The sequence below is a fragment of the Salmo salar genome, chromosome 22, assembly GCF_965601325.2.
Source record: "Salmo salar chromosome 22, fSalSal1, whole genome shotgun sequence".
NCBI lineage: Eukaryota > Metazoa > Chordata > Actinopteri > Salmoniformes > Salmonidae > Salmo > Salmo salar.
Window position 1 is genome coordinate 50,537,615 of NC_138312.1, and position 26,775 is coordinate 50,564,389.

The window sequence follows — 26,775 nt, forward strand, 5'->3', positions numbered from 1 at the left end:
AGGCTCCTGCTCCTACGAGCTGCTCTGGCTTGCACAAGCCAAGGCTACTTATAGGCCCAATATATGAAGATATTAATCACTGCTCCAGTCAGTGTCCCTATTCATCCCATGATCCTTACCCACCATTTTCACTACGAACTTGAATCCTAGCCCTGCCATGTTGTAATAGGACCAATGAGATTAGGATTAACCTGGTTTGAATGGCAAGAAGAAAATAAACTCTATTTTGCCTTTCTCTATGGGTCCGGGGTAAAGTTTCCCCTAGGTACAGATCTAGGATCAGCTTCCTCTCCTCCAATCCTAACCTTAACCATTAGTGTGGGAAATGCAAAACTGACCCAAGGTCACTGTCTGGGAGCAACTTCACCCTGTCTGTGCGCTGAAACAGGAAACTCAACAGTGCCACAGCCACTAGGAGAGGAAGTAAAGGCTAGTGTCCATATCCTGGTGTTACAACATCTGAGGGACACAGACATGCAGTACCAGTCAAAAGTTTGGACACACCTACTCATTCAAGGGGTTTTCTTTATTTTTACTATTTTCTACAACGTTGAATAATAGTGAAGACATCAAAACTATGAAATAACACATTTGGAATCATATAGTAACCAAAAAAGTGTTAAACAAATCAAAACATATTTTATATTTGAGATTCTTCAAAATAGCCACCCTTTGCCTTGATGACAGCTTTGCACACTCTTGCCATTCTCTCAACCAGCTTCATGAGGTAGTCACCTGGAATGCATTTTAATTAACAGGTTGCCTTGTTAAAAGTTAATTTGTGGAATGTATTTTCTTAATGCGTTTGAGCCAATCAGTTGTGACAAGGTAGAGGTGGTATACAGAAGATAGCCCTATTTGGTAAAAGACCAAGTCCATATTATGTCAAGAACAGCTCAAATAAGCAAAGCAAAATGACAGTCCATCATTACTTTAAGACATGAAGTTCAGTGAATCTGGAAAATTTCAAGAACTTTTAAAGTTTCTTTTAAAGTCGCAAAACCCATCAAGCGCTATGATGAAACTGACACTTATGAGGACCGCCACAGGAAAGGAAGACCCAGAGTTACCTCTGCTGCAGAGGATAAGTTCATTAGCAGCCCAAATAAATGCTTCACAGAGTTCAAGTAACAGACACAAATCAACATCAACTGTTCAGAGGAGACTGCGTGAATCAGGCCTTTGTGGTCGAATTGCTGCAAAGAAACCACTACTAAAGGACACCAATAAAAAGAAGAGACTTGCTTGGGCCAAGAAACATGATCAATGGACATTAGACCGGTGGAAATCTGTCTTTTTGGTCTGATGAGTCCAAATTTGCGATTTTTGGTTTCAACCGCCGTGTCTTTGTGAGACGCAGAGTAGGTGAATGGATGATCTCCGCATGAGTGGTTCCCACCGTGAAGCATGGAGGAGGAGGTGTGAGGATGCTTTGCCGGTGACACTGTCTGTGATTTATTTAGAATTCAAGGCACACTTAACCAGCATGGCTACCACAGCATTCTAAAGCGATACGCCATCCCATCTGGTTTGCGCTTAGTGGGACTATCATTTGTTTTTCAACAGGACAATGACCCAAAACACACCTTCAGGCTGTGTAAGGGCTATTTGACCAAGAAGGAGAGTGATTGAGTGCTGCATCAGATAACCTGGCCTCCACAATCACCCGACCTCAATCCAATTGAGATAGTTTGGGATGAGTTGGACCGCAGAGTGAAGGAAAAGCAGCCAACAAGTGGTCAGCATATGTGGGAACTCCTTCAAGACTGTTGGAAAAGCATTCCTCATGAAGCTGGTTAAGAGAATGCCAAGAGTGTGCAAAGCTGTCATCAAGGCAAAGGGTGGCTACATTGAAGAATCTAAAATCTAAAATATATTTTTATTTGTTTTACACTTTTTGGGGTTCTACATGATTCCACCTGTTACTCCATAGTGTTGATGTCTTCACTATTATTCTACAATGTAGAAAATAGTAAAAACCCTTGAATGAGTAAGTGTGTCCAAACTTTTGACTGGTGCTGTACTTTCACTCAAGTGACACAACTATAAAGAGATTCCTCAAAATCTAAAGGGAAGTATGGTTGATAGTCGGAAAATCTGAGCATTTCAACAATGGAACCAGTGTTCTGATATCTACTCACGTGTTGGTAGATCACACCCGCAGGTGGGTTGTGCAAGAAAATATATTAGCCATGATTGTAATTGTAATGACAGTGAATACTGTGGGTGACAGATTTGTGTGAGCAATTACAAGGTTAAATTGTTTCCATAATTGAACTCACAAAATCCCACTGTCACATTCCAAGATTCCATCTTTCCGTCCTGTATAGATAGACTCCCAGGAAAATAAAGAAAGTATTTTTTTATGTAATTACACAGAACGTCTCTCCTTTCCAATCACCGTCAGATATTCACTCCAGCAGTAAATGGTCCTGTCACGAACAGTCAAGGCAACCATCTTCTCACCTTAGCTTTGCTCCACACACCATGACATAGACTGACCAGGTGAATCCAGGTGAAAGCTATGATTGTCACGACTTCTGCCGAAGTCGATGCCCCTCCTTGTTCGGGCGGTGCTCGGCGGTTGACGTCACCAATCTTCTAGCCATCATTGAGCCATTTTTCATTTTCCATTGGTTTTGTGTTGTCTTCCTGCACACCTGGTTCCCATCCCATTCATTACATGTTGTGTATTTAACCCTCTGTTTCCCCTCATGTCCTTGTCAGAGATTGTTTGTTGTTATGTGCTCGTGTTGTTGGATTGGTGCGCGACGGGTTATTGTGCCCATGTTTATTTTTATTATGTACTTTGGTTTTGGAGTTTGTTTTTAACTTTATTAAACTACTCCAGTTACACCAAGATTGTTTCTCCTGCGCCTGACTTCCCTGCCACCTACACACACGATGTGACAATGATGCCTTATTGACAATGATGCCTTATCAATCAATGTAGATGAAGGTGAGGAGAGGTTAAAGAAGGATTTTCAAGCCTTGAGTCAATTGAAACATAGATTGTGTTTATGTGCCATACAGAGGGTGAACGGGCAAGACAAAATATTGAAGTGCCTTTCAACGGGGTATGGTAGTAGGTGCCAGGCGCACCGGTTTGAGTGTGTCAAGAACTGCAACGCTGCTGGGTTTTTCACTCTCAACAGTTTCCCATGTGTATCAAAAATGGTCCACCACCCAACGGACATCCAGCCAACTTGACACAACTGTGGGAAGCATTGGAGTCAACATGGGCCAGCATCCCTTTGGAATGCTGTTGACACCTTGTAGAGTCCATGCCCTGACAAATTGAGGCTGTTCTAAGGGCAAAAGGGGGTGCAACTCAATATTAGGACACTGTTCCTAATGTTTTGTACACTCAGTGTATACACGTGCATGTAATAAAATAAAGATGCACAAACTATGAATGGGTTTTAATGAAATAGTCTGTTAACTTTACTCCCCCCCTTCAACAAAATACAAATTGTGTAATTTGCAAGGGCAAACATTAGTATAGACCTGCAGTATGCCACTTAAAGCCTCATGCCTTACTCTCAAACTGAGTCAGTTACAGGACAGGACATATGAGGCTCCTCCTCATTTCCACTGACCAGGTTTCCATTGCATGTTGACTTCCTGAAATAGAAGAGGACTGTGCCTTCCAACCACCTGCTACTGTTACAGCTGTAAGACTGCAGTGAAAGGAAATGGAAAAGCTAAACTAACTATGTATGAGATTATGAGGAAGGCCCCAGTCACGTGGTTTAGATTGACACTGTGGTGTTATGGCTCTAGGATTTACACTGAGGAAAGGAAGCCTGTTGTGGATTATACTAGAGGTCACAGGGTTCAAATTGAGCGTCTGGAGGGAAGTGAATGTAAAAGTGGTTTGTTTTGAGTGCCTGAGTTGTTTGGCACTGTCCAGAGACAACCCCTAGCCCCTGACTAGCCCTAACATACTTTGCAGATCAGAAAGGATTGAATTGGTAAGAAGCAATATTCCAATATTTCCACATAGGCAAGGTGGAGTTACCACCATTTCCCTTTTACCTATCCAACACTTTCAGATCTACATGGAAGGCCTAGGCCCTTAGGGGTAGGGGGTAGGGGACAAAGTGCACTTGTCTGAGTATGTATCTATGGTAGCATAGGAATCGAATGCATGATTCACACGTTGGTCCGCCCCAAATCGTACCGTGCTGGCTCTGATATTTTTCTTTTCATATTGTCCCTTCCAGTGCAGTTCCATCAGTAGTGATGGATGCGTAGCCAGCCCAGGACAGCTCTGCCTTGTTTGGCTCAGTAGTGATGGATGCGTAGCCAGCCCAGGAATGTCTCAGTAGTGATGGATGCATAGCCAGCCCAGAAATGGCTCACTAGCGATGGATGCGTAGCCAGCCCAGAAATGGCTCACTAGAGATGGATGCGTAGCCAGCCCAGGAATAGCTCAGTAGCGATGGATGCGTAGCCAGCCCAGGAATAGCTCAGTAGTGTTGGATGCGTAGCCAGCCCAGGAATAGCTCAGTAGTGATGGATGCGTAGCCAGCCCAGGAATAGCTCAATAGTGATGGATGCGTAGCCAGCCCAGGAATAGCTCAGTAGTGATGGATGCGTAGCCAGCCCAGGAATAGCTCAGTAGTGATGGATGTGTAGCCAGCCCAGGAATAGCTCAGTATTGTGAAAAAAGGTATAAGGTTTAGGGTTGCGTGCTCCTGCTAAATGGGATTATACTGGTGCGCTGTCAGGCTGTTTTGTTTTGATCAATAGCCACAGAAATCTGTCATACCATATCAGCCTAAATCACCTGTTAAACACATCTGACAGCTTTAAAGGCCCAATCGGCTGTGCTCATGGATTAGTGGAAGTTTTGTTGGTTTTTCTATGAGCGTTGAGGCATGTAATGTGAGAGAAGTAGATATTTGATGGCCGTGTGCCTAGTGAGTTTACCTGGCAGGTTATTGGCAGAGAAAAGATATTTGAATACCTGTACTTGGAAACGGTCTCTGGCTTTGTAATATGATAATGCTTACATCAGTGTGTGTTTGCGTATTACCACACAACTGTTGGCCATTGTGGCGATTAAGACACATCCATACAATAGAATAATCTGTCAAACAAACATGTCGTACGTCAGAAGATTAGCTACAGCGTTTGGTTTAATTCCCCATTACAGTAATACAATTGCCCCTCGACCTATTGGTCTAGGTGTGGCGTAAACAATACAAGACATTTACATTGAAAGTACTACTCAGTCACAATAAGCACTACTAAGCTCTAACACACTGGGCTATCAGTTACTGTCTATCAGACTTGCCTTCCACACACCAGTGTTTATCAGTCAGCTGACATAACATCATCAGCAACTGACTCAGTTCACACACAAGGCAGAAAACCCACCCTCGTGATCCTGGCCATTCCCTAGGTGCCTCCCTCTGCCCGGTCATTGAGTGCAGACACACAGATCCATGTGCACGCACACACCCAGACATAGAAACGCACACACGCACACACACACGGGCGCACGCTCTTCCTCTTCCCTCTAGCAGCCTTTCTAAACTCACCCTCTCATTTTCATAGATGCTACACCTCCCCCATGTTCAGTGAGCAAATACCTAACCTTGCCCACACTCTCCCCCTGTTAGCGAAACCCCCTTCCACCATACGCTTGCTGTAGCTTCCTGTTTTTGTCTTTGTCTCCCATGTTTAGCTGTACTGTATGGTTGTTGGCTGGCTGTTGTGTAGGCCTTACTTACTACCACATGTCAGTCTGGTCCTCTTAAAGGAAAATTCCACTCAAAAACTATATATATATTTTTTTTTCATTAGTCCACTGTTGACACAGTCCCAAAATGTTTAGCATGTTAGCAGTCAAGTTTTCCAAGATAGTGGACTTTCAAGAAGCGAAGTGTCACTTGCCACATCATCATGATGATCCGTTTTGAATCATATGACGCGTTTTACATCATCATGATGATGCATTTTGAATCATATGACGCGTTTTACATCATCATGATGATGCATTTTGAATCATATGACGCGTTTTGCATCATCATCAGGTGTTTGAAACTGGTGTACAAAACTTAAAGTAAAAAACGCTAAAACTTTAGAATGGGAAGCATAGAAATAGAGCACATAGAACAGATGTACCACTTCTTACACTTGCGTTCAATGAGAAGGGCAGATCTATAACGCGTTTTGCATCATCATCAGGTGTTTGAAACTGGTGTACAAAACTTAAAGTAAAAAACGCTAAAACTTTAGAATGGGAAGCATAGAAATAGAGCACATAGAACAGATGTACCACTTCTTACACTTGCGTTCAATGAGAAGGGCAGATCTATAACTCACATTTCTATGTGAATTTGGTCAGGTCACCCAAAAAGTTACATATTGCAGCTTTAACAGTGGACTAATGAAGAAAAACATGAAAAACGTTTTGAGTGGATTTTCCTTTAAGCTAGTAGATATGCATATGACACCAAAAACACTAAAAAAACATGTATTAGTCACATTCATGTGTTTAGCAGATGTTATTACGGGTGTAGCAAAATGCTTGTAAATGCACCACCAACTGAACACCTGGTTTGATTGCTCCTCACAAACAAGGGCCTCTATATCAGTAACCCCTGAGAAAAGTGGGTCTGTGGAATAGAACTTGTGTGAATTGTTATGTAATATTATGGACCTATTAACAGCCATCCGGACGAGAAAACAATAAAATGGGGAAAATGTGTTAATTGAAGTCTTTTTCGGCCCTTTGTTTTCAGTTGGAACGTTACCCTTCCTTCTGTCGGTTTTCTAGACCAGGAAATTCTTCAGGGATTCCGCAAATGGGAAAGAAACATGTCCTCTCCTTTATCTCCTTTGTCACCGTTGACCTTAAAACAACATCAATGTCAATAGCACTTTGTCATAGAGCACATAACCTTTCTTATTACTCATCTTGAAGTCAACAGACCATTCTATCATGTATCTAATGAGCCTTTTGTTGATAAAGTGAAAAATATATCCCCCCAGTAGTGATCACACATGACTATTGTGAACCCAGGCATGTTTGCAGTGTATAGGTTTTTACGAGAGGTCAGCAGCTCTTTGGTGGGCTGTTGTGGGTTTTTTGACCCTGGCTTTTATGGCCATGTTAGTACACTGTTAGGGGACATGTTGTTGGAGCTCTGAATGAAGGGAGGGGGGTGTTTCTTAGACAACCCTCCCCAGGGTGCTTTGCCTGTACTGGGAGGAGTGACACAATTAGAGGGGGACCGAATGTGGTGCTCTGGTGCCTGTGTGAGCAGTGAGCACAACCCTCCATTTTCTCACACTGTCTTTGTTCACTAAGACAGAACTGTGCAGAGGCATGCATGGTTAGGACATTATGCTTATGTCATCTACACAGGGGACCATGTGTTGCACTACTAATGCTCCTCAATGACAATGGGCTGGGAAATGACTTGTAAGGACGTTTCACAAAGAACAATGGAAGAAATCCTTTGTTTTTGTCATTTTGCCACTGGTGTCACACCCCAGGGCACCCCGGGGGACTGGTGCTCTGCCAGACTCATATAAGTAGTCAGTAAGGCAGAAACCTTTGTAGCCTTTCCCATAATTCATATCCTATCTCTAGAAATCAACAGAAATGGCCACTTGCAGAAACTATTACCAACTCATAAACTCAGTTACGGTGGACAAAGTACCGATATAAAGTTGTCATTGTGTGTACCATGCGTCACAAGGCAAAATTGTGGTGTAGATATTGGGGGGCGAACAGTAGACGGGGCGTCTGGCAGGTCCTACCCGGAATGTTTTTTACATTTTAAAACACAGATCCTGCAATTATACACCGTTAGAGATGACAAATTATTGTGGTTGTTCCACTGGATAGCATAAGGTGAATGCACCAATTTGTAAGTCGCTCTGGATAAGAGCGTCTGCTAAATGACGTAAATGTAAATGTATTCTTCTCTTGAGGGGTATATGGAGGGGTATCTGGAGGAGTATCTGGAGGGGGTATATGGAAGGATATCTGGAGAGGGTATGGAGGGGTATCTGGAGGGGGTATGGAGGGGTATCTGGAGAGGTATCTGAAGGGGTATCTGGAGGGGGGTATATGGAGGGATATCTGGAGAGGTATCTGCAGGGGGTATGGAGGGGTATCTGGAGAGGTATCTGGAGGGGGTATGGAGGGGTATCTGGAGAGGTATCTGGAGGGGTATCTGGAGGGGGGTATATGGAGGGGTATCTGGAGAGGTATCTGGAGGGGGTATGGAGGGGTATCTGGAGAGGTATCTGGAGGGGTATCTGGAGGGGGGTATATGGAGGGATATCTGGAGGAGTATCTGGAGGGGGTATGGAGAGGTATCTGGAAGGCGTATGGAGGGGTATCTGGAGGGGTATCTGGAGGCGGTATGGAGGGGTATCTGGAGAGGTATCTGGAGGGGGTATGGAGGGGTGTCTGGAGAGGTATCTGGAGGGGTATCTGGAGGGGGGTATATGGAGGGGTATCTGGAGGGGTATCTGGAGGCGGTACGGAGGGGTATCTGGAGGGGTATCTGGAGGCGGTATGGAGGGGTATCTGGAGGGGTATCTGGAGGCGGTATGGAGGGGTATCTGGAGGGGTATCTGGAGGCGGTATGGAGGGGTATCTGGAGGCGGTATGGAGGGGTATCTGGAGGGGTATCTGGAGGCGGTACGGAGGGGTATCTGGAGGGGTATCTGGAGGCGGTATGGAGGGGTATCTGGAGGGGTATCTGGAGGCGGTACGGAGGGGTATCTGGAGGCGGTATGGAGGGGTATCTGGAGGGGTATCTGGAGGGGTATCTGGAGGCGGTATGGAGGGGTATCTGGAGGGGTATCTGGAGGCGGTACGGAGGGGTATCTGGAGGGGTATCTGGAGGCGGTATGGAGGGGTATCTGGAGGCGGTATGGAGGGGTATCTGGAGGGGTATCTGGAGGCGGTATCTGGAGGGGTATATGGAGGGGGTATCTGGAGGGGGTATGGAGGGGTATCTGGAGGGAGGTATATGGAGGGGTATCTGGAGGGGGTATGGAGGGGTATCTGGAGGGAGGTATATGGAGGGGTATCTGGAGGGGGTATCTGGAGGGGGGTATATGGAGGGGGTATGGAGGGGTATCTGGAGGGGGTATGGAGGGGTATCTGGAGGGGGGTATATGGAGGGGGTATGGAGGGGTATCTGGAGGGGGTATGGAGGGGTATCTGGAGGGGGGTATCTGGAGGGGGTATGGAGGGGTATATGGAGGGGGTATGGAGGGGTATCTGGAGGGGGTATGGAGGGGTATCTGGAGGGGGGTATATGGAGGGGTATTTTGAAAATATAAGTGGAACTCACGCATATTGTAATTAACTATAGGACATATTTCTTCAAAATCTGGAAACGCTGGACAGTTACTTTAAAGCAAATTCCCTGCAATTGTTCACATTTTGACACTATGACGTGTTCATATGCTATCTGTGGCCCTCCGCCCTCCAGACCCCCCAATTGTTTTTTTTTGAGGTGGTGGCCCATGGCAATTTCGCCTATACCACACATTATTTTTACAGTTGTATTTTCTTCATTATATATCACCTTTTCTTTTCAGTTGCCAGGATGGAGAGTTCTTAAGACCGTTGTTGGAGAGGGGTTTCCTCTTCCTGACACAAAACGGCAGTTATGTTATTCTGTCATGTTTTTCCTCCTTTTCATATGAAAACAGCATCACCCCTGAGGGGAATTCACCTGGTGTGACTTGACTTGGGATGTGTTCTGACATGTTACCCGTGTTCTTTACGAGATGATTTTCATGAGGTGATTCTAATTAAGCGTAATATGAGTGTGCTTGTTGACATCATTACTGGCAGTCTGGCACCTTCTAACATCTCTTTGAAATCCGCAGATCCACTGCGCCCTGCCTGCAATGATTTGGTTCTATCCTATCTTTTTAATGTTCCATTTTTTAGGGTGTGAGATTCTGAGAAGACTCTGGGTTCGATGCGTTTCAATTTGAATTGTGCAGTCAGAGGTGCTAATAGCACATTTGAATAGCTACATACTGTACTTTTGTTGTGTGAATGCAGTGTTTGTGGAAGTCACACAAGACTCCCTCTGTTGAACTTGCTTAAAGGGACATCGCAGCTCCAAAGGCCCATCTGTTGTGATGGTTATTCTAGAATGCACAAAACCAGTATTTCATGAGAATCAATAGTTATGCTGATGACTCAACACTATACACACCAGCTATCACAGCAGGTGAAACCACTACAACACTTAAGAGCTGCATTCAGAATGGGTAAGTCAGGACTAACTTTACCCCTACTTACATGTACAAATGACCTTGAATAACCTGTACCCCTGCACATTGACTTAGTACCGGTACCCCCGTGTATTGCCTCGTTATTATTTTATTGTGTTACTTTTCATTGTATTTTTTACTTTAGTTTATTTAGTAAATATTTTCTTAACTCTATTTCTTGAACTGCATTGTTGGTTAAGGGATTGTAAGTAAGCATTTCACGGTAAGGTCTAAACCAGCTGTTTTTGGCGCATGTGACAATTAAAATTTGATTAGAATATTTCCTAAACTAAAAGCATTGTATTTGGGACAAATCACTCACTCAACTAAATCTTGTAATGAATAATGTGGTAATTGAGCAAGTTGATGAGACTCAACAGCTTGGAGTAAGCCTGGATTGTAAACTGTCATGGTCAAAACATATTGATACAACAGTAGCTAAGATGGGGAGAAGTCTGTCCGTAATAAAGCACGGTCGAAACAGCACTAACAACAAGGCAGGTCCTACAGGCCCTAGTTTCTACCTTCTTAACAGCACTAACAACAAGGCAGGTCCTACAGGCCCTAGTTTCTACCTTCTTAACAGCACTAACAACAAGGCAGGTCCTACAGGCCCTAGTTTCTACCTTCTTAACAGCACTAACAACAAGGCAGGTCCTACAGGCCCTAGTTTCTACCTTCTTAACAGCACTAACAACAAGGCAGGTCCTACAGGCCCTAGTTTCTACCTTCTTAACAACACTAACAACAAGGCAGGTCCTACAGGCCCTAGTTTCTACCTTCTTAACAGCACTAACAACAAGGCAGGTCCTACAGGCCCTAGTTTCTACCTTCTTAACAGCACTAACAACAAGGCAGGTCCTACAGGCCCTAGTTTCTACCTTCTTAACAGCACTAACAACAAGGCAGGTCCTACAGGCCCTAGTTTCTACCTTCTTAACAGCACTAACAACAAGGCAGGTCCTACAGGCCCTAGTTTCTACCTTCTTAACAGCACTAACAACAAGGCAGGTCCTACAGGCCCTAGTTTCTACCTTCTTAACAGCACTAACAACAAGGCAGGTCCTACAGGCCCTAGTTGTCGCACCTGGACTACTGTTCAGTCGTGAGGTCAGGTGCCACAAAGAGGCACTTAGGAAAATTACAATTTGTCCAGAACAGGGCAGAATGGCTGGCCTTTAAATGTATACGAAGAGCTAACAATAATATGCATGTCAATCTCTCCTGGCTCAAAGTAGAAGAGAGATTGACTTCATCACTACTTGTATTTGTGAGAGGTACTGACATGTTGAATGCACTAAGCTGTTTATATAAACTACTAGCACACAGCTCAGATACCCATGCATACCCCACAAGACATGCCACCAGAGGTCTCTTCACAATCCCCAAGTCCAGAACAAACTACGGGAGATGCACAGTACTACACTGAGCCATGACTACATGGATCTCTATTCCACGTCAAGTAACTCATGCAAGCAGTAAAAAAAATAAAAAATAAGAAACACTTTATGGAACAGCGAGGACTGTGGAGACACAGGCACAGACACAATAACATACACAGATTTTTGTAGTAGAGTAGTGGCCTGAGGGGGCACAATGTGTTGCGAAATGTTTTTAAAATTGTATAACTGTCTTAATTTCACTGGATCCCAGGAAGAGTAGCTGCTGCCTTGGCAGGAACCAATGGGGATCCATAATAAATACAAATACAAAAAAGACAAGCCTCAAGGGAGACAGCTTCTCTTTGTAAAAGACTTGCCCCTTCCCGGCTAATTTTTTATTTAATCTTTACTTAACTAGGCGATAATGATCATGTGAAAATATCCTTTGGGTATTTGGCTTAAGGCATGTTTAAACAAGCACAGGCATCATCTAACCGTTGTAAAAACCAATGCCAGAGTGCTTTGGTAAGAACTGGTTTACTGCAGTCGCTTACAGAAAGGACAAAAAACAATGTTCTTTTTGTTTATAGACTTTATTGAAAGAGAAACCAAAAGATGTACAACAATACCAAAGAGAAGTCTTCACTGAAGCTAACATCTCTAGTAAGCTCTAAGACCAGACCAAGGACAGTGAATTCCATTCAAACGATAGGAAGCATAATTCACATCACGACAATATGGAGATTCCTCCTCTAAACCCTCAGAGAACGATGACAAGCAAGTAAAATAGCAAAAAATTAAAACAGGTCAAACCTGCTTCGTTGCACAGTGTTTTAAGTGAGGGACAGTTGCATAGAAGCTTGTTCTGTGAATCACCAAATGGAACTATAAAATACTCAATCTCTGCATGATTGAGAAAGTAAAGAACATGAGACGAAAGTGCGTCTCTAAATCAGCAGCAAACCACACGTGACTAAACATCGACAGGTAGATCTGTAATTTACCAAACCCAGCAGCAAAAGAAGAGTTAGTTTTACTGTACATCTGAGACTATTGGGATATTTGGTGTCACCTCTTGTACAGCAAACCTGCCATGGACATTTCCATGGTACACTACAGGAATATTTTCAGTTGAGTAAAAAGATTGCATGAAGAGCTTGAAATAAAATGAATTAAAGTAGTATAAATAAGATTCTTAAAAATTAAATACAGTCTCTTATACTTGTCTCCATGGTCCCTTTCATTAAATTAGGTATCTCAACAAAAAAATACAAAAAAATTATTCTGACCTTGAGCTTGCTTACAGGTCATACAATTTACCAACCCTGGGTAGAAAACAAGTAGTGGAACATGAGGTATATTTCTCAAGGGAAGGGTGATCAAAACATGGCAGAAACCATATGAGAAAGACAACAATTGTATTAGAAAGACAATTGCCTGCCTTAAAAGTAAGCTTCAGCTAAATGCAAACCAAACTCAAAATGGGTACAGGATCATATGAACAAAAACCTAACTGACCGGTTCAACTTGTGTAAAATGACAGAAGTTGTGTAATTTGGATAACCCTTTAGATATTAAACAAGAAATTACCCATTTTAGACCCATCTTTGCTCAAATGAAAACTAAGCAACAAATATGAAAAATACTGTTGAATAGAACAGACAACTTAGATAAACTTAGTTCTGATAGCAAAGGGATTCACAACCTTGCACTTCCCAAAGAATCAGAAAAAAATATACACACAGACATACATGATGGCTCAGTTGAGGAAAGTCTCTGCAAATGTGCAGGCAAATGAGGTAGCATAATACACAAAGGAGGATTGGAAACAAGTCTATATGGCTGCTTAGTGACTAAACCAGAAAAGAGGAAAACACTTCGATGCAGAACTAAAAGTGATCTCAATTAATGGCAACGCTTTACAAAGCAACAACAAAAATCTGAGATTGTTGTTTTGTTTAGGTAGTGAAAATTAACTTTGTACTAAAACCATTGTTACATTTCTCTAAATGTGATCAAGATTCTCAGTAATAGTCAACAATCAGTCCCGAATAAAAACAAACTGTGCCATCCCCCGTGTCTGTCACACATTTGCGATATGTAAGATCCTACCAGGCGTTTGGGAAGCTCAAAGATAATACCCTTCAACAATATGGCTCAAAAAGCAAATCATTAAAAAAAAATTAGAATAAACAATCTTAATAAAACAGAATCAAATAGATCAATATGCTGCTCTTATGTAAAGTGTGAGATGGCAAAAACAATTCACAAAAATACATGACCAGTTAATATACTGAGTTGTGAGAGGAGGAGAGGTGATATAGGGTGGCAGCTAGTCTCTTAGGAGCAATCCAATAGTTTAAAAACACAGTACACCGTAAACAGCTTTTTTACCTACTACTGGGCTGAGTAAATCAAAGAATATCCCTATGGGTGTATATCACCATATCCACAGCATCGATCTCATCACATCTCAAATGGCACCCATCGGCTTTAAATGCACACTTTCCAAACAACAACAAAAAGGTCAAAATTAAAAAAGTGTCAAATTAAAGAAAACAATTAAAATGGTCATTTGAATCCCACTTTCAGATGATTATCAAGGCACGGTGGGGCATAATAAACAAAGTGTTTACATTTTAGGCTACTTGGATTTAAATCATTTAAGCAAAGGTGCACAGACCATCTGTAAAAAATATATATTTTCAGTCCACTGGGTTTCAAATCAACAATTTGCTCACCATTTTATGTCATGCCTTCAAGTGATGGACAAGTTTAACTGAAACTGGATGAAAAGCTGTCTGTAGGATAATGTAGTTTGTCAATGGAAGATAGGGCAAGATGGTTGGGTGTCAGTGAAGCATGCACAAAGTGGCCGAGGTGTTGAATGATTACACATCAAACGTGTCTTGGTTCACAGGGTGAACCCACAACAGTGCCACCGGTTCACAGGGTGAACCCACAACAGACACATTCAGGACAAACAAACATGGCCATCCTACTACAAAGCAGCAGATATAACAGGTATATCAATACAAATGGAGTACATGTGTAATCATTATTCTACAATTAATTTCAGGCCAAGTAAAACATTCCCTGTAACAATATAGGTTGAGAACTGTACTGATAAAATACTAATTCCATTTGCGGTATCAATTAGCAGTTGGCTCAAATGCTTCCTTTTTCTTCACATTTGTCACAATATATATTTCAAAGTCTTCCAAAGTAAAGTGTACTTTTCACTGATGCATTGGGTCCAGGAAGGTTGAAAGTGGTACCTGAGGAGACAAGGGAAAAAAAGGAAATGAATGCATAATTTAAGTCAGAGCTAACATGCAAAGAATGTTCAGTTAAAACAAAAAGTGCATATATTCGATCCAAAAATTGTATGATTGTAAAAAAATGTAAAAAAGGGCACAGGAAAAAGAGATGTAGCCTTGTAGCTAGGCCTTCCAACCTCTCCACCACGAGGTTGTGTGGGTGGCAGGAGGAGGAGTTCAGGGCCAAGACAAAAGAACACAATCTAAAACCACAATTGAGAGCATTCACACCTAACCATAAACAATTTCATCTCAATGATTAAGCTATTAAAAAAACCTACTGTTATGTCAAGCCAGCTGACTTTTTCAGTTGCATAACCTAAATGTGTTGCATGACCTAAATGTGTGGCTTAAGCACAAATGGGTCAGCGGCAGCTAGCGTGAGACATTAAAACACTAGAGGCTCTTAACACTGCACACAGAAATCCTTCTCTGAATGCGGGCCAGGGTAAACAAACACCCGGGTCTTTCACACTGGCCATACGGAGGACATCTGACCTGGTCAAACCACCAGCTAGTCTGAGGGGCTATACACTCACCAGTGTGTTTACATAGTCTGAAAGACAGGCATGGAGCGTGTACAAACAGATTGATAAACAGCCATATTCCCTACGATAAATACATTCATCTTACTATAGCCTACAAAACCAGGCTTGTGTGGCCTAGGTCAGAGTGTTTAGTATTGCTGAGTCAATGCAGCAGTGGTCCGTCCTGCTGCAGACCATTATGAGGCTGCTGCCTGCATGTCCCACTCATCTGCAGCAGCCACTGCAGCAGGACCAATGTCTGGGTCTGAGCCACAAACCCCAGCTGACTGAAACTTGGCCCTAACATGACACGAAGGCGCAACAGCACTGTTTATCATATCATTACTCAGCAAAAACACAACCCAGTAATAGGGTCATATTTGGGTCGTATGTGACATCACCTTAAATATGAAGAAGCTAGTTTGTGACAGTGTGATTTTGTTAGTTAGGCACTCTGCACTGGAATTTTTATTAACTTGATTACAGATGATACCATTTTCAAGACACGATAACCTTGCTTCTTCTAAAGCCTGGCTTCCTGATAGAAGGTACTAGAAAAGGGATAAGGAACGGGTTAAAGGAGAATTTGCCTTTTTCTGAAGTAAATCTCTATTTTTGATGTAACTGGCTTGTTATAGAAGGGTCCAGACACTTTTTTTGTGATTTTGCTTGTTTTTTTTGGGAAACTTTGCCCAGCTGCGATTCACTTCCTCATTGCTTATTGTGCGGTATCAGGACACACAAAAGACATTAACAAAAAACACCCAAAAACGTCCTTTTCGAAACGGACACACTCTCAGTATAGTGACGTAAGTCTTTAGATGTATTATACATGAAATTGTCATTCCAAACTTTATCCGCAACGTTATAATCAATTTTGGTCGAGTCGTTTCCCCCCACGCAGCTGTGGAGGCCGAGTGTGTCTCTATAGTACAGACACAGCCCACGCAGCTGTGGAGGCCGAGTGTGTCTCTATAGTACAGACACAGCCCACGCAGCTGTGGAGGCCGAGTGTGTCTCTATAGTACAGACACAGCCCACGCAGCTGTGGAGGCCGAGTGTGTCTCTATAGTACAGACACAGCCCACGCAGCTGTGGAGGCCGAGTGTGTCTCTATAGTACAGACACAGCCCACGCAGCTGTGGAGGCCGAGTGTGTCTCTATAGTACAGACACAGCCCACGCAGCACAGCTGGTAGAGGAAACGGCATGTTATGCACAAAATGGAATATAGCGTTGCGGATAAAGTTTGGAATGACAATTTCATGTATGATACATCTAAAGACCATCACTATAGTGAGTGTGTCCGTTTCTAAAAGGACGTATTTGGGTGTTTTTTGTTCATGTATTTTACGTGCCTTGATACTACAAGAGTAAGTTAATAGTTTCTGAAAAACAAGCCCCCCCCAAAAAATGTAAAAGTCTGAACCCTTCTATAAAACATGCCATTTACATCAAAAAGAAATAGGAAAATTCTGCTTGAACTTTAGTGAAAGTAGCTCCACCGGGTCACATTTAGGCGGATGTACGGGGGGGGGGGGGGGGGGGTAGATTTATATACAGACGACTCTGGGCGAATTCTACAGTTGGAGTACAGTCGCTTGTATGTGAATTATTAAGACTCATGAGAGATGTAAATCCACAGTAACGTTGCTGAAGGAAGGCCTAAAAAGCACGTGGTTCTATATTTTATTAGGATCCCCATGAATCAATCCAGAGTCATTTTAGTATTCCATATATTCTGCAGTTATTTGAAATCCATTGCGGTTACCACTGAGGACTGTATGCAGATTGTCATTGTTTGGCTGCCAGTGGCAGATTCTTGCCTACTGATGCTGTCCTATTTCTCACCAACCTGTTATGTAACCGGTTTAAAGGGGGATTTAAAGCCTCAACTCTCTGTCCATGGAGATTTTTTAATTATTATCACTTTTAATTTAACCTTTATTTCACTAGGCAAGTCAGTTAAGAACAAATTCTTATTTAGAATGGTGGCCTACTGGGGAACAGTGGGTTAACTGCCTTGTTCAGGAGCAGAACGACACATTTTTACCTTGTCAGCTCGGGATTCGATCCAGCAACCTTTCGGTTACTGGCCCAACGCTCTAACCACTAGGCTACCTGCCACCCCTACGCTCCATGCTCCTATGAACTTCACATGTTGGTGGTCATGGAAATGACCCTCACACAAACACAGTCTATATCTACTGAGAATAGCGCTCTTCTCTACACATGGATACACCTATGGAGGACTTACAGAACAAGCCCTGACATAATGCAAGCCGTTTCCCATAGGGAGCATCGACTTAACAGCAGTTTGTGTTTCCTGTTCTGATAACAGTTTTCCTAAGTGGTGTTATGAACAAAACAAATCAAGGATGCTTCTGGCAGTTATATGCAAGATGTGCCTTCATTATAAAAAACGTATTACATTTTCCATTAATGAATCTCTTTGCTGGCTTGCACTAGTGTATCTCTACATAGAAAGAACTCTGCCCTTCAGCTGTAATGAGGAAGAAAGCCCTGTACTCCTCAGCCAGTTTAAACTGCTGGAGCTAATGTAATTCAGTTGAAAACATCTGGGGAGGAGACAGCACACATTGGGAACTTATGAGCCGATGCCCTGACCAGAACCTTCTGTCACTAAGCATACCTCTCTACTGGGCCACGGAGACATCTTTCAGAGCCAATCTGTCAACAGAACAGTGCTTGTGAATAATAAAGAAAGTACATCTAGACAAAACAACCAGCGTGAAACAACCACTGCTTGTAGACAATGCAAAAACAAGACAAAAGATTAAATGTATGGATAAGTACCTGGGGAAGAGTTCTAGTTCGGGGGGGGGGGGGGGTGTCACGCAGCACATGTGAGCTGGTCCATCCTGTTGTGTAGCTCAAGCGCATCAGGCCGGTCCTGAGGGTTGACCGCCAGCATGTCCTGCAAAAGTTTCTTCACCCCGTCTGACATGGAGGACTTGCGCTTCTGCGGGATGTTCAGTACCATCTTTGGGTTCTCTAGCAGTGCCTCACCAACCGGCACGATGTCAGCTCCCTGCCTCACGTAAGTTCCCAGCAGCTCGCGCTTGGACTCAGCGTCGATAAAGGTGATCCGCTCCAGCATTGCCCAGATGATGATGCCAAGGGCGAAGATGTCCGCCTTGGCTGTGTAGTGGCCCTCCCACACCTCGGGTGCCATGTAGAAGTCTGAGCCGCATGCCGACGACAGCCAGAACTTGTTGACGTTGACAACGTTTTTGTTCTTGTCCTCGCCCTCGTCGTCCTTCCCAGCACCCCCCAGGCCGGCACACACCTTGCTGAGGCCGAAATCGGCGACTTTGAGAACTGGTGTACCTGACTTTTCAGAGATGAGGATGTTGTCAGGCTTGAGGTCTCGGTGGACAATGTTGTTTTCATGCAGGAAGGCCACGGCACTGGTGAGCTGGAGCATGAAACTGTTGTTGGTCAGCGGGTCAGGTCGTCGCGACAGGATGAACTGGTTCAGGTCTCCACCTTCACAGAACTCCATGACGAACCAAAGGTAGCAGGGCTCCTCTGGGTGGCTCAGCACTCGCTCACCTGCAATGGATGGACATGAATAAAAAAAAGTGCAGCAGTACTAAACAGTAAAATGAACCCCTGCCTAACAGAACCATGGATACCACATGAGCCAATACTGTGAAAAATAAAGGAAATTATAAACGGATGAATGATTAGCTTGACAAAAAGACAATCATGAATAGGTAATGAAGATGTTTCCTTTTCTGATCACAGTTTAATATCCAAACTGGAAAATATTACAAAATTGACACATAAGATGCTTTAATTACAAACTCCATCGCTTCAGCTGTACTATCACCATATAGGACATTTCAGTCATAACAAAGGGGTTTGGAGTAGCTTGAATGTTCTCCTTTGTATACTGTCAACACAATACCAGCTAACAGGAACAGATATGACTATGGTGCGACACAAACTTCTTATAAGCCTAATATTACCTAGGCCTACATTAATACATATTAACCTAGGCTATATTATAGACAGTGATCTGTGCAATTGCTTTCTTCACTATTCCTCTGTTACTTGAACAACAATCTAACCTTGAGCAACTTTATCCATGTGACAAAGCATGACCTCAAGAAATCAGTAGGAATGTTTATCAAATGGATACCCATTTAAAGACAAACGGGCTGGGTGAAAGGATTAAACAACATTACTGAGGCAATCAAATCAGCTGATTGATCAGCTGATCACAAACTGTGATCCTATCATAGGTACTAATTTGAATACAAACAAGAGAAACTACTTCAAATGACAAGGAAGTTGAACTTATGAGTGGAAAGAGTGGTAGAGAATGCATTCATAGCAAACTGTCAAGACCTTGACCCACTATAAAATACAGCAATTATGCCTACCAGAAACTAGGGCTGTGACAAATGAAAACACGAAGCAGACCTTATTCTTTGGTCCTTTAAAACCTGATACATATTGTGTGCCCTACCTGGGGACAATAAATAAATGTGACTGATGACACCATAATTAATGTTTGTTTACAACATTAGGGCTGTTAAAACCTTTTCATGATTTATTTCCTTGCCACAATACTAATGAGTATCACGATTACCGGCATCGTCCCGGTCCTACCTGAAAACAGGATAAAATGATCTACGTGTGAAGAATGAGAACCTCAATGATTATCTGTCCTCTGTGGATAAATTATCCCACTTGAATAAGTATTTGGAATACTGATTCCATCACCAAATCAAGTGGTATAAAACTGTACGAAAGTAAACGTAAGGCTTCAGAAGAAAAAGCAAATCGACATTCTATACTGTATTGAAAAACAATATTTCAGGGTGAACCCTATGGCTTACAGAGTATGGTATGACCTGGCTAATAGCGCTTGCATAACAGAGAGGGCCAGCATTGTGACAAGAGGGCGACACAGCCATTAAAGAGACTTCCATTTAGTGAGCCAAGAAGACAAGACTCACAAAGACTCCCAATGAGAGCTGGTACGTGACACCAACTCACGTATCTCAAATGGCTTTGCTCAAAAACATTCAGATCGAAGTATTCACGTAAACAAAAAACAGCTCCCAAGACTGGACAATAACTGATACAATGAAGCCGCAATTGCAACATCGTTTCCAAGCATTTCACTTCAACCTGACCTGGGCTATACCGTCTCGACTGATAATGAAAATGACCGGTGAGCGTCAAAATGTAAGGTGTTCATACTACTAGAATATTAAAAAAGGCCCAATCTAGTGGATATGATAAATCAATGGCTTGACAAAAAGAGGCCACTATAATACATCTAAATTAGGTTACATCATCACTGGAGGAAAAAGAAACAAAGAAAAAAATATATTTAAAAAAATCGCTTCAACGCATTGATTTCATTTTACACTTTCGTTGAACTGAATAGACAATGGAACCGAAACAAAATGCCCACCATATACCATAGGACAACTGCCGGCAGAGAGAAATGACGTAACGTGAATTGAGATATATATATATATATATATATAACTATATGGAACTGTGATTTCCACAAAATCATTATAGGCTGGATACCTTTTAATGAAGTCTCCACCAACCGCAAGTACTGCTTGGATCGCTTGTTCCCATGACTCATTTTCTGAGCCATACCGTTTCTTTGTAGCACACATTCTTCCAATTGCACCACATTCTCGTGTCTTTTCTCAAGGCTAGCCAGGGCCCAGAATTCTGCCAAGGCAAGCTCGACATTTTCTGGTGCATCGCATCGAAGTTTCTTTACTGCAACGCTTGCACCCGACCTCCGTGCAATCGCTTCATAGACCACGCCATAGCTGCCCCTTCCGACCTCACGGAGTAAACTGTACCGCGGAGCCATGACCTTTCGCTCCAAACTCCAATTTTTGATAAAGCCAGCGTCATCCTCCATGGCATCATTGTCGTCTGTATTCCCAACACTCAAAGATCTTAGGACGTTTGCATTTTCCCTTTTCGCAGACGCATCTTGCGTACCAGTTCTTTTGGCTCTCACACTCCTCGCCCGTCTACGTCTGTTGTCACCTGTATCCATGGATGTCTTCACGTTAAAAGCGAATACACGAGGAAATTAGGTATACACTGCTTTCCTTTCATACCTTTCGACTAAAAAGCAAACGAGCGCTTGTTATTTATACACCTTCCAATGTTTGTGAGGATGATTTGATTACACTGCTCAATGCCGTTATCGCACACAATCAATGTTTGAGCCTAGCGGAGCAGATATTCAAGGAGGGGAGGGCAAATCTAAAGACTATACCATTCTGTTAAAGTAGGGGTGTAGGAATGAGGTAATGTGAAATTAACACAATGATTTCTCTGCTGTTGCTGGTTTAAACATTTGCCAGTGAATGCATTTCCAGTATAAAACCTCCAATAAACTAGGCCTACATAACAAATTGCGCAACAGCAAACGTTATTTCTAATTGATAAGAATGATGCTGGCATTGCTAACAGGAGGGTCTTTCTTCAGTTCGGCTTCTTGAAATAGGTCCAATGCCTTTAAAACAGCCTACTTTTATCAACAATTAAATTACGCAATAGAACTCATACTTTGGATGAAAATTGCGTGCACATCCGGGACAATCATCTTACAATTTTTCCAAGTGTCCTGGACACATGTATGTACTTTTCTCTCCCCCTCATGTTTTCCCCATATGGTTTCTTCCTTCCAGCATGGTCTTCAACGTGGGTGCAGCTCCTCGCACGAGAACACGTGAGGGAGCACACCGCAGCGCTGCCCCAGGGTAGCTGGACAGGAAATCTAATCAAATTTGAGTCGTGAGTACAGTGCAGTTGATCAATATCAATAATCACAGTAAAAGAGTAAAATACAAAATAACAAGTAGTCCTAATATAAGTAAATAGAAGAGGTAGTATGCATATAATAATGGGATGTATTTACAAATATAAAGTGGGTTGTTTTTTAACCTTTATTTAACTAAGCAAGTCAGTTAAGAACAAATTCTTATTTACAATGATGGCCAAACCCTAACGACGCTGGGCCAATTGTGCTCCATCCTATGGGACTCCCAATCATGGCTGGTTGTGATACAGCCTGGAATCGAACCAGGGTCTGTAGTGACACCTCTAGCTCTGAGAGGCAGTGCCTTAGGCCGCTGCGTCACTCTGGAGCCTGGTAGTGACAAATGTTATTTGTTACATGCTTCTTAGATTGTAGACTAACAGTGAAACACTTACCTATGGGTCCTTTTTCAACAATGCAGAGTTAAAGATAAGATAAAAAGTCCCCCCCCCCCCCCCAAATTATCAATAAAAAAAAGAATAATCTTTGAAATAGTGATACAAGGAATATATACATAGTGAATAACGAATAAAAATAATTAGCAAAAATAACATGGCTATATACTGTATAGGGAGTAGAAAACAACATGGCTACAGTGCCTTCAGATAACTTTTTTCAAATGTTGTTGTGTTACAGACTGAATTTATAATGGATTACATTTAGATTTCTTTTGTCACTGACCTACACACAATACCCCATAATGTTAAAGCTGAAATGTGTTGAGTTAATAAGTATTCAACCGGCACTTTCACTGAAACATTGATTAATGTGCACTGTCCCTGTAAAAATAAACTCAACTCAATCCCTTTGTTATGGCAAGCCTAAATAAGTTCAGGAGTAGAAATGTGCTTAACAATACCAACATGTTTTAAGCAGACCATCATCGTCCCTGTGCCCAAGAACACTAAGGTAACCAGCCTAAATGACTACTGACCCGTAGCACTCACGTCTGTAGCCATGAAGTGCTTTGAAAGGCTGGTCATGGCTCACATCAACACCATTATCCCAGAAACCCTAGACCCACACAATTTGCATACCGCCCTAACAGATCCACAGATGATGCAATCTCTATTGCACTCCACACTGCCCTTTTCCACCTGGACAAAAGGAACACCTATGTGAGAAAGCTATTCATTGACTACAACTCAGTGTTCAACACCATAGTGCCCTCAAAGCTCATAAATAAGCTAAAGACCCTGGGACTAAACACCTCCCTCTACAACTGGATCCTGGACTTCCTGACGGGCTGCCCCCAGGTGGTAAGGGTAGTTAACAACACATCCGCCATGCTGATCCTCAACATAGGGGCTTCTCAGGGGTGCGTGCTCAGTCCTCTCATGTACTCCCTGTTCACTCATGACTGCACGGCCAGGCATGACTCCAACACCATCATTAAGTTTGCCGATGCCACAACAAGAGTAGGCCTAATCACAGACAAGAACAATACAGCCTATAGGGAGGAGGTCAGAGACCTGGCCGTGTGGTGCCAGGACAACAACCTCTCCCTCAACATGATCAAGACAAAGGAGATGATTGTGGACTACAGGAAAAGGAGGACCGAGCATGCCCCCATTCTCATCGATGGTTGAGAGCTTCAAGTTCCTTGGTGTCCACATCACCAACAAACTAACATGGTCCAAGCACACCAAGACAGTCGTGAAGAGGGCACGACAAAACCTATTCCTCCTCAGGAGACTGAAAAGACTTGGCATGGGTCCTCAGATCCTCACTAGTTTCTACAGCTGCACCATCGAGAGCATCCTGACTTGTCGCATCACTGCCTGGTATGGCAACTGCTCGGGCTCCGAGCAGAGGGTAGTGCGGCACTACAGAGGGTAGTGCGTATGGCCCAGTACATCACTGTGGCCAAGCTTCCTGCCATCCAGGACCTCTATACCAGGCGGTGTTAGAGGAAGGCCCTAAAAATGGTCAAAGACTCCAGCCACCCTAATCATAGACTGTTCTCTCTGCTACCGCACGGCAAGCGGTACTGGAGTGCCAAGTCTAGGTCCAAAAGGCTTCTTAACAGATTACAGATACTTTTTAAAAACTAGATGATTACTTCGATGATTACTTTTAAATTCATAAAGGATGTTTGCAAAAAAACATCTTTGACACTTCTATGTTTTGTCAATGACATTCAAATCACCATTGAAAAAATACACAAATTTAAGTTTGTTCACCCGGAATGAGTCTGACCACAAGTCAGAGAACACTATGATGACACACCAAATGTGTCTGATGGATCACAGGTAAGGATGACTGCAGTGGTGTAGTCTTATTATTGACATAGCGCATTGATGTGAATCACACTGCTGCTCTCTCATTTAGCTATTTGCACCGTATGGATTGTGGTTATTATGAATGTCTGCTCACAAATTTAAATGTTGATTTGAACCCAATAATGATTACATTCAAGAAGTTTAAGCTGCCTATCAATCATTGTTTTTGAAACCAGTGGACAGCCAGTGAAAAATGCGCTCCTGCAACACCTGCATAGTGCTGATCCCAGCCTATGGAATAAAAGTAGGGCTTTTATTTCTCAATCTAATTCATGCTGATAAAAAAAAATACATCCATAGACCTAATGGACACATGCTCAAACTCACACACTTTTGATAGACTTAAAGGGGCAATCTGTAGTTGCTACATCTGTTTTTGGATTTATAAATTATATAATAATTAATTAAGGTAAAGATATAATTTAATGGTATTATTAAATGTATTAGAAAGTGATGGTTTAGAAGAAGCCTACATAACCAACGCATAAAGTGAAATTGAACATCCATGTATGGCCAGCTATGTCACGACTTCCACCGAAGGTGGCTCCTCTCCCTGTTCGGGCGGTGCTCGGCGGTCGTCGTCGCCGGCCTACTAGCTGCCACCGATCCCATTTTCCTTTTCGTTTGTGTCTGTCTGTTTTTTCCCACCTGTGTTCAGTTAGTTGATTTCGGTGGGTTTATCTACACCCCGCTGCATGCTGGGATTTGTGCGGGATTATTTGTGTGTATTGCATGTTAGGGGTGCGTGCCTGCACCACGGGGTTTCGATTTATTTCGGTATGTTACCGTGTGTTTTCGAGACTTTGTTTTTGGAGTCGAGGTTTCTCCTCCGTGTGTGCGGTTAGTTTCCCTGTGGGTGGCGACTACGTTTGTGCGTGGTTTTGTCACGACTCCCACCGAAGTCGGCCCCTCTCCTTGTTCGTTCGGCGGTCGACGTCACCGGCTTACTAGTTGCCACCGATCGATGTTTCACTGTTCGTTTGGTTTTGTCTTTATTGTGTACACCTGTTTTTGATTTCGCTAATTATGTTCATTATTTAACCTCTGCATTTCCTGTTTGTCTTGTCGGTGATTGTTTCCTGTTTTGTGTAGTTGGAGGTGTTTTCTCCAAACTATGTATTTTCCTATGAGAAGATTTATTGATATTTTTAGTAAACACGTTTGTTTACATTTATCCCTGTGTCCTGCGCCTGACTCCTCTACTTCTCTCCTCTACTTCTCTAAAGAAAACCATCACAGGTTTCCCCACTTGTTTGTATTGTGAGATCGGGACCGCCTAATTAAATGTTTTGTGCCACTGGAACTTCTTTGCTCTCCTGCTCCTGATTCCTACACCCCCCCCTCCTACTAGGAGGCATTGTTACAAGCTATGTAAACTTTAACATTGATTTATCCTGCAATATATAGATTTATCATTTGGCAACATACATTTTTGTCTTCTTCTAATGCCTCTTCAGGGGAAAGTAATCTAAAAGTAAATAGATTACTTTCGTGAGTTTGGGTAATCCAAAAGTTACGTTACGGATTACAATTTTGGACAGGTAACTAGTAAATGTAACGGATTACATTCAGAAAGTAACCTTCCCAACCCTGTGGCTGTGATAGGAGATGAACATTGTAGTTACTCCACAATACTAACCTAATTGACAGAGTAAAAAGAAGAAAGCCTGTACAGAATAAAAATATTCCAAAACATGCATCCTGTTTACAAGTCACTAATGTAATGCTGAAAAAAAAAACGTGGCAAAGAAATTAACTTTTTGTCCTGAATACAAAGTGTTATGTTTGGGGCAAATCCAATACATCACATTACTGTGTACCACTCTCCATATTTTCAAGCAAAGTGGTGGCTGCATCATGTTATGGGTATGCTTGTTATCATTAATGACTGGGGAGTTTTTCAGGATAAAAAATAAACAGAATGGAGCTAAGCACAGGCAAAGTCCAAGAGGAAAATCTGGTTCAGTCTGCTTTCCACCAGACACTGGGTGATGACCTTTCCGCAGGATAAAACCCAAAACACAAGGCCAAGTCTGCACTTACCAAGAAGACAGGGAATGTTCCTGAGTGGCCGAGTTAAAGTTTTGACTTAAATGTGTTTGAAAATCTATGGCAAGACTTGTAAATGGTTGTCTAGCAATGATCAACAACC

At 42.6% G+C, this 26,775-nt stretch overlaps 1 protein-coding gene across 1 annotated transcript; it reads right to left on the minus strand.

The window, feature by feature from the left end:
- Positions 1-12,228: 12,228 nt before the first annotated feature.
- Positions 12,229-21,762, minus strand: LOC106583621 (serine/threonine-protein kinase 35). Its single transcript, XM_014168009.3, has 3 exons — positions 21,078-21,762; positions 18,318-19,076; positions 12,229-14,932 (listed from the first exon to the last, which is right to left on the minus strand). The coding sequence occupies exons 1-2, from the start codon at positions 21,568-21,570 to the stop codon at positions 18,355-18,357; spliced, it is 1,215 nt and encodes a 404-aa protein (XP_014023484.1). The 5' UTR covers positions 21,571-21,762; the 3' UTR covers positions 12,229-14,932; positions 18,318-18,354.
- Positions 21,763-26,775: the final 5,013 nt, after the last annotated feature.

Bases quoted from the DNA above. Each gene is read 5' to 3' on its own strand.
- LOC106583621 (XM_014168009.3), bottom strand. From the start codon at position 21,570: ATGGATACAGGTGACAACAGACGTAGACGGGCGAGGAGTGTGAGAGCC. The intron at 19,077-21,077 runs GTATCCAGCCTA...CATCCATTGCAG, and splicing joins GGTGGAGACTTCATTAAAAG to GTGAGCGAGTGCTGAGCCAC.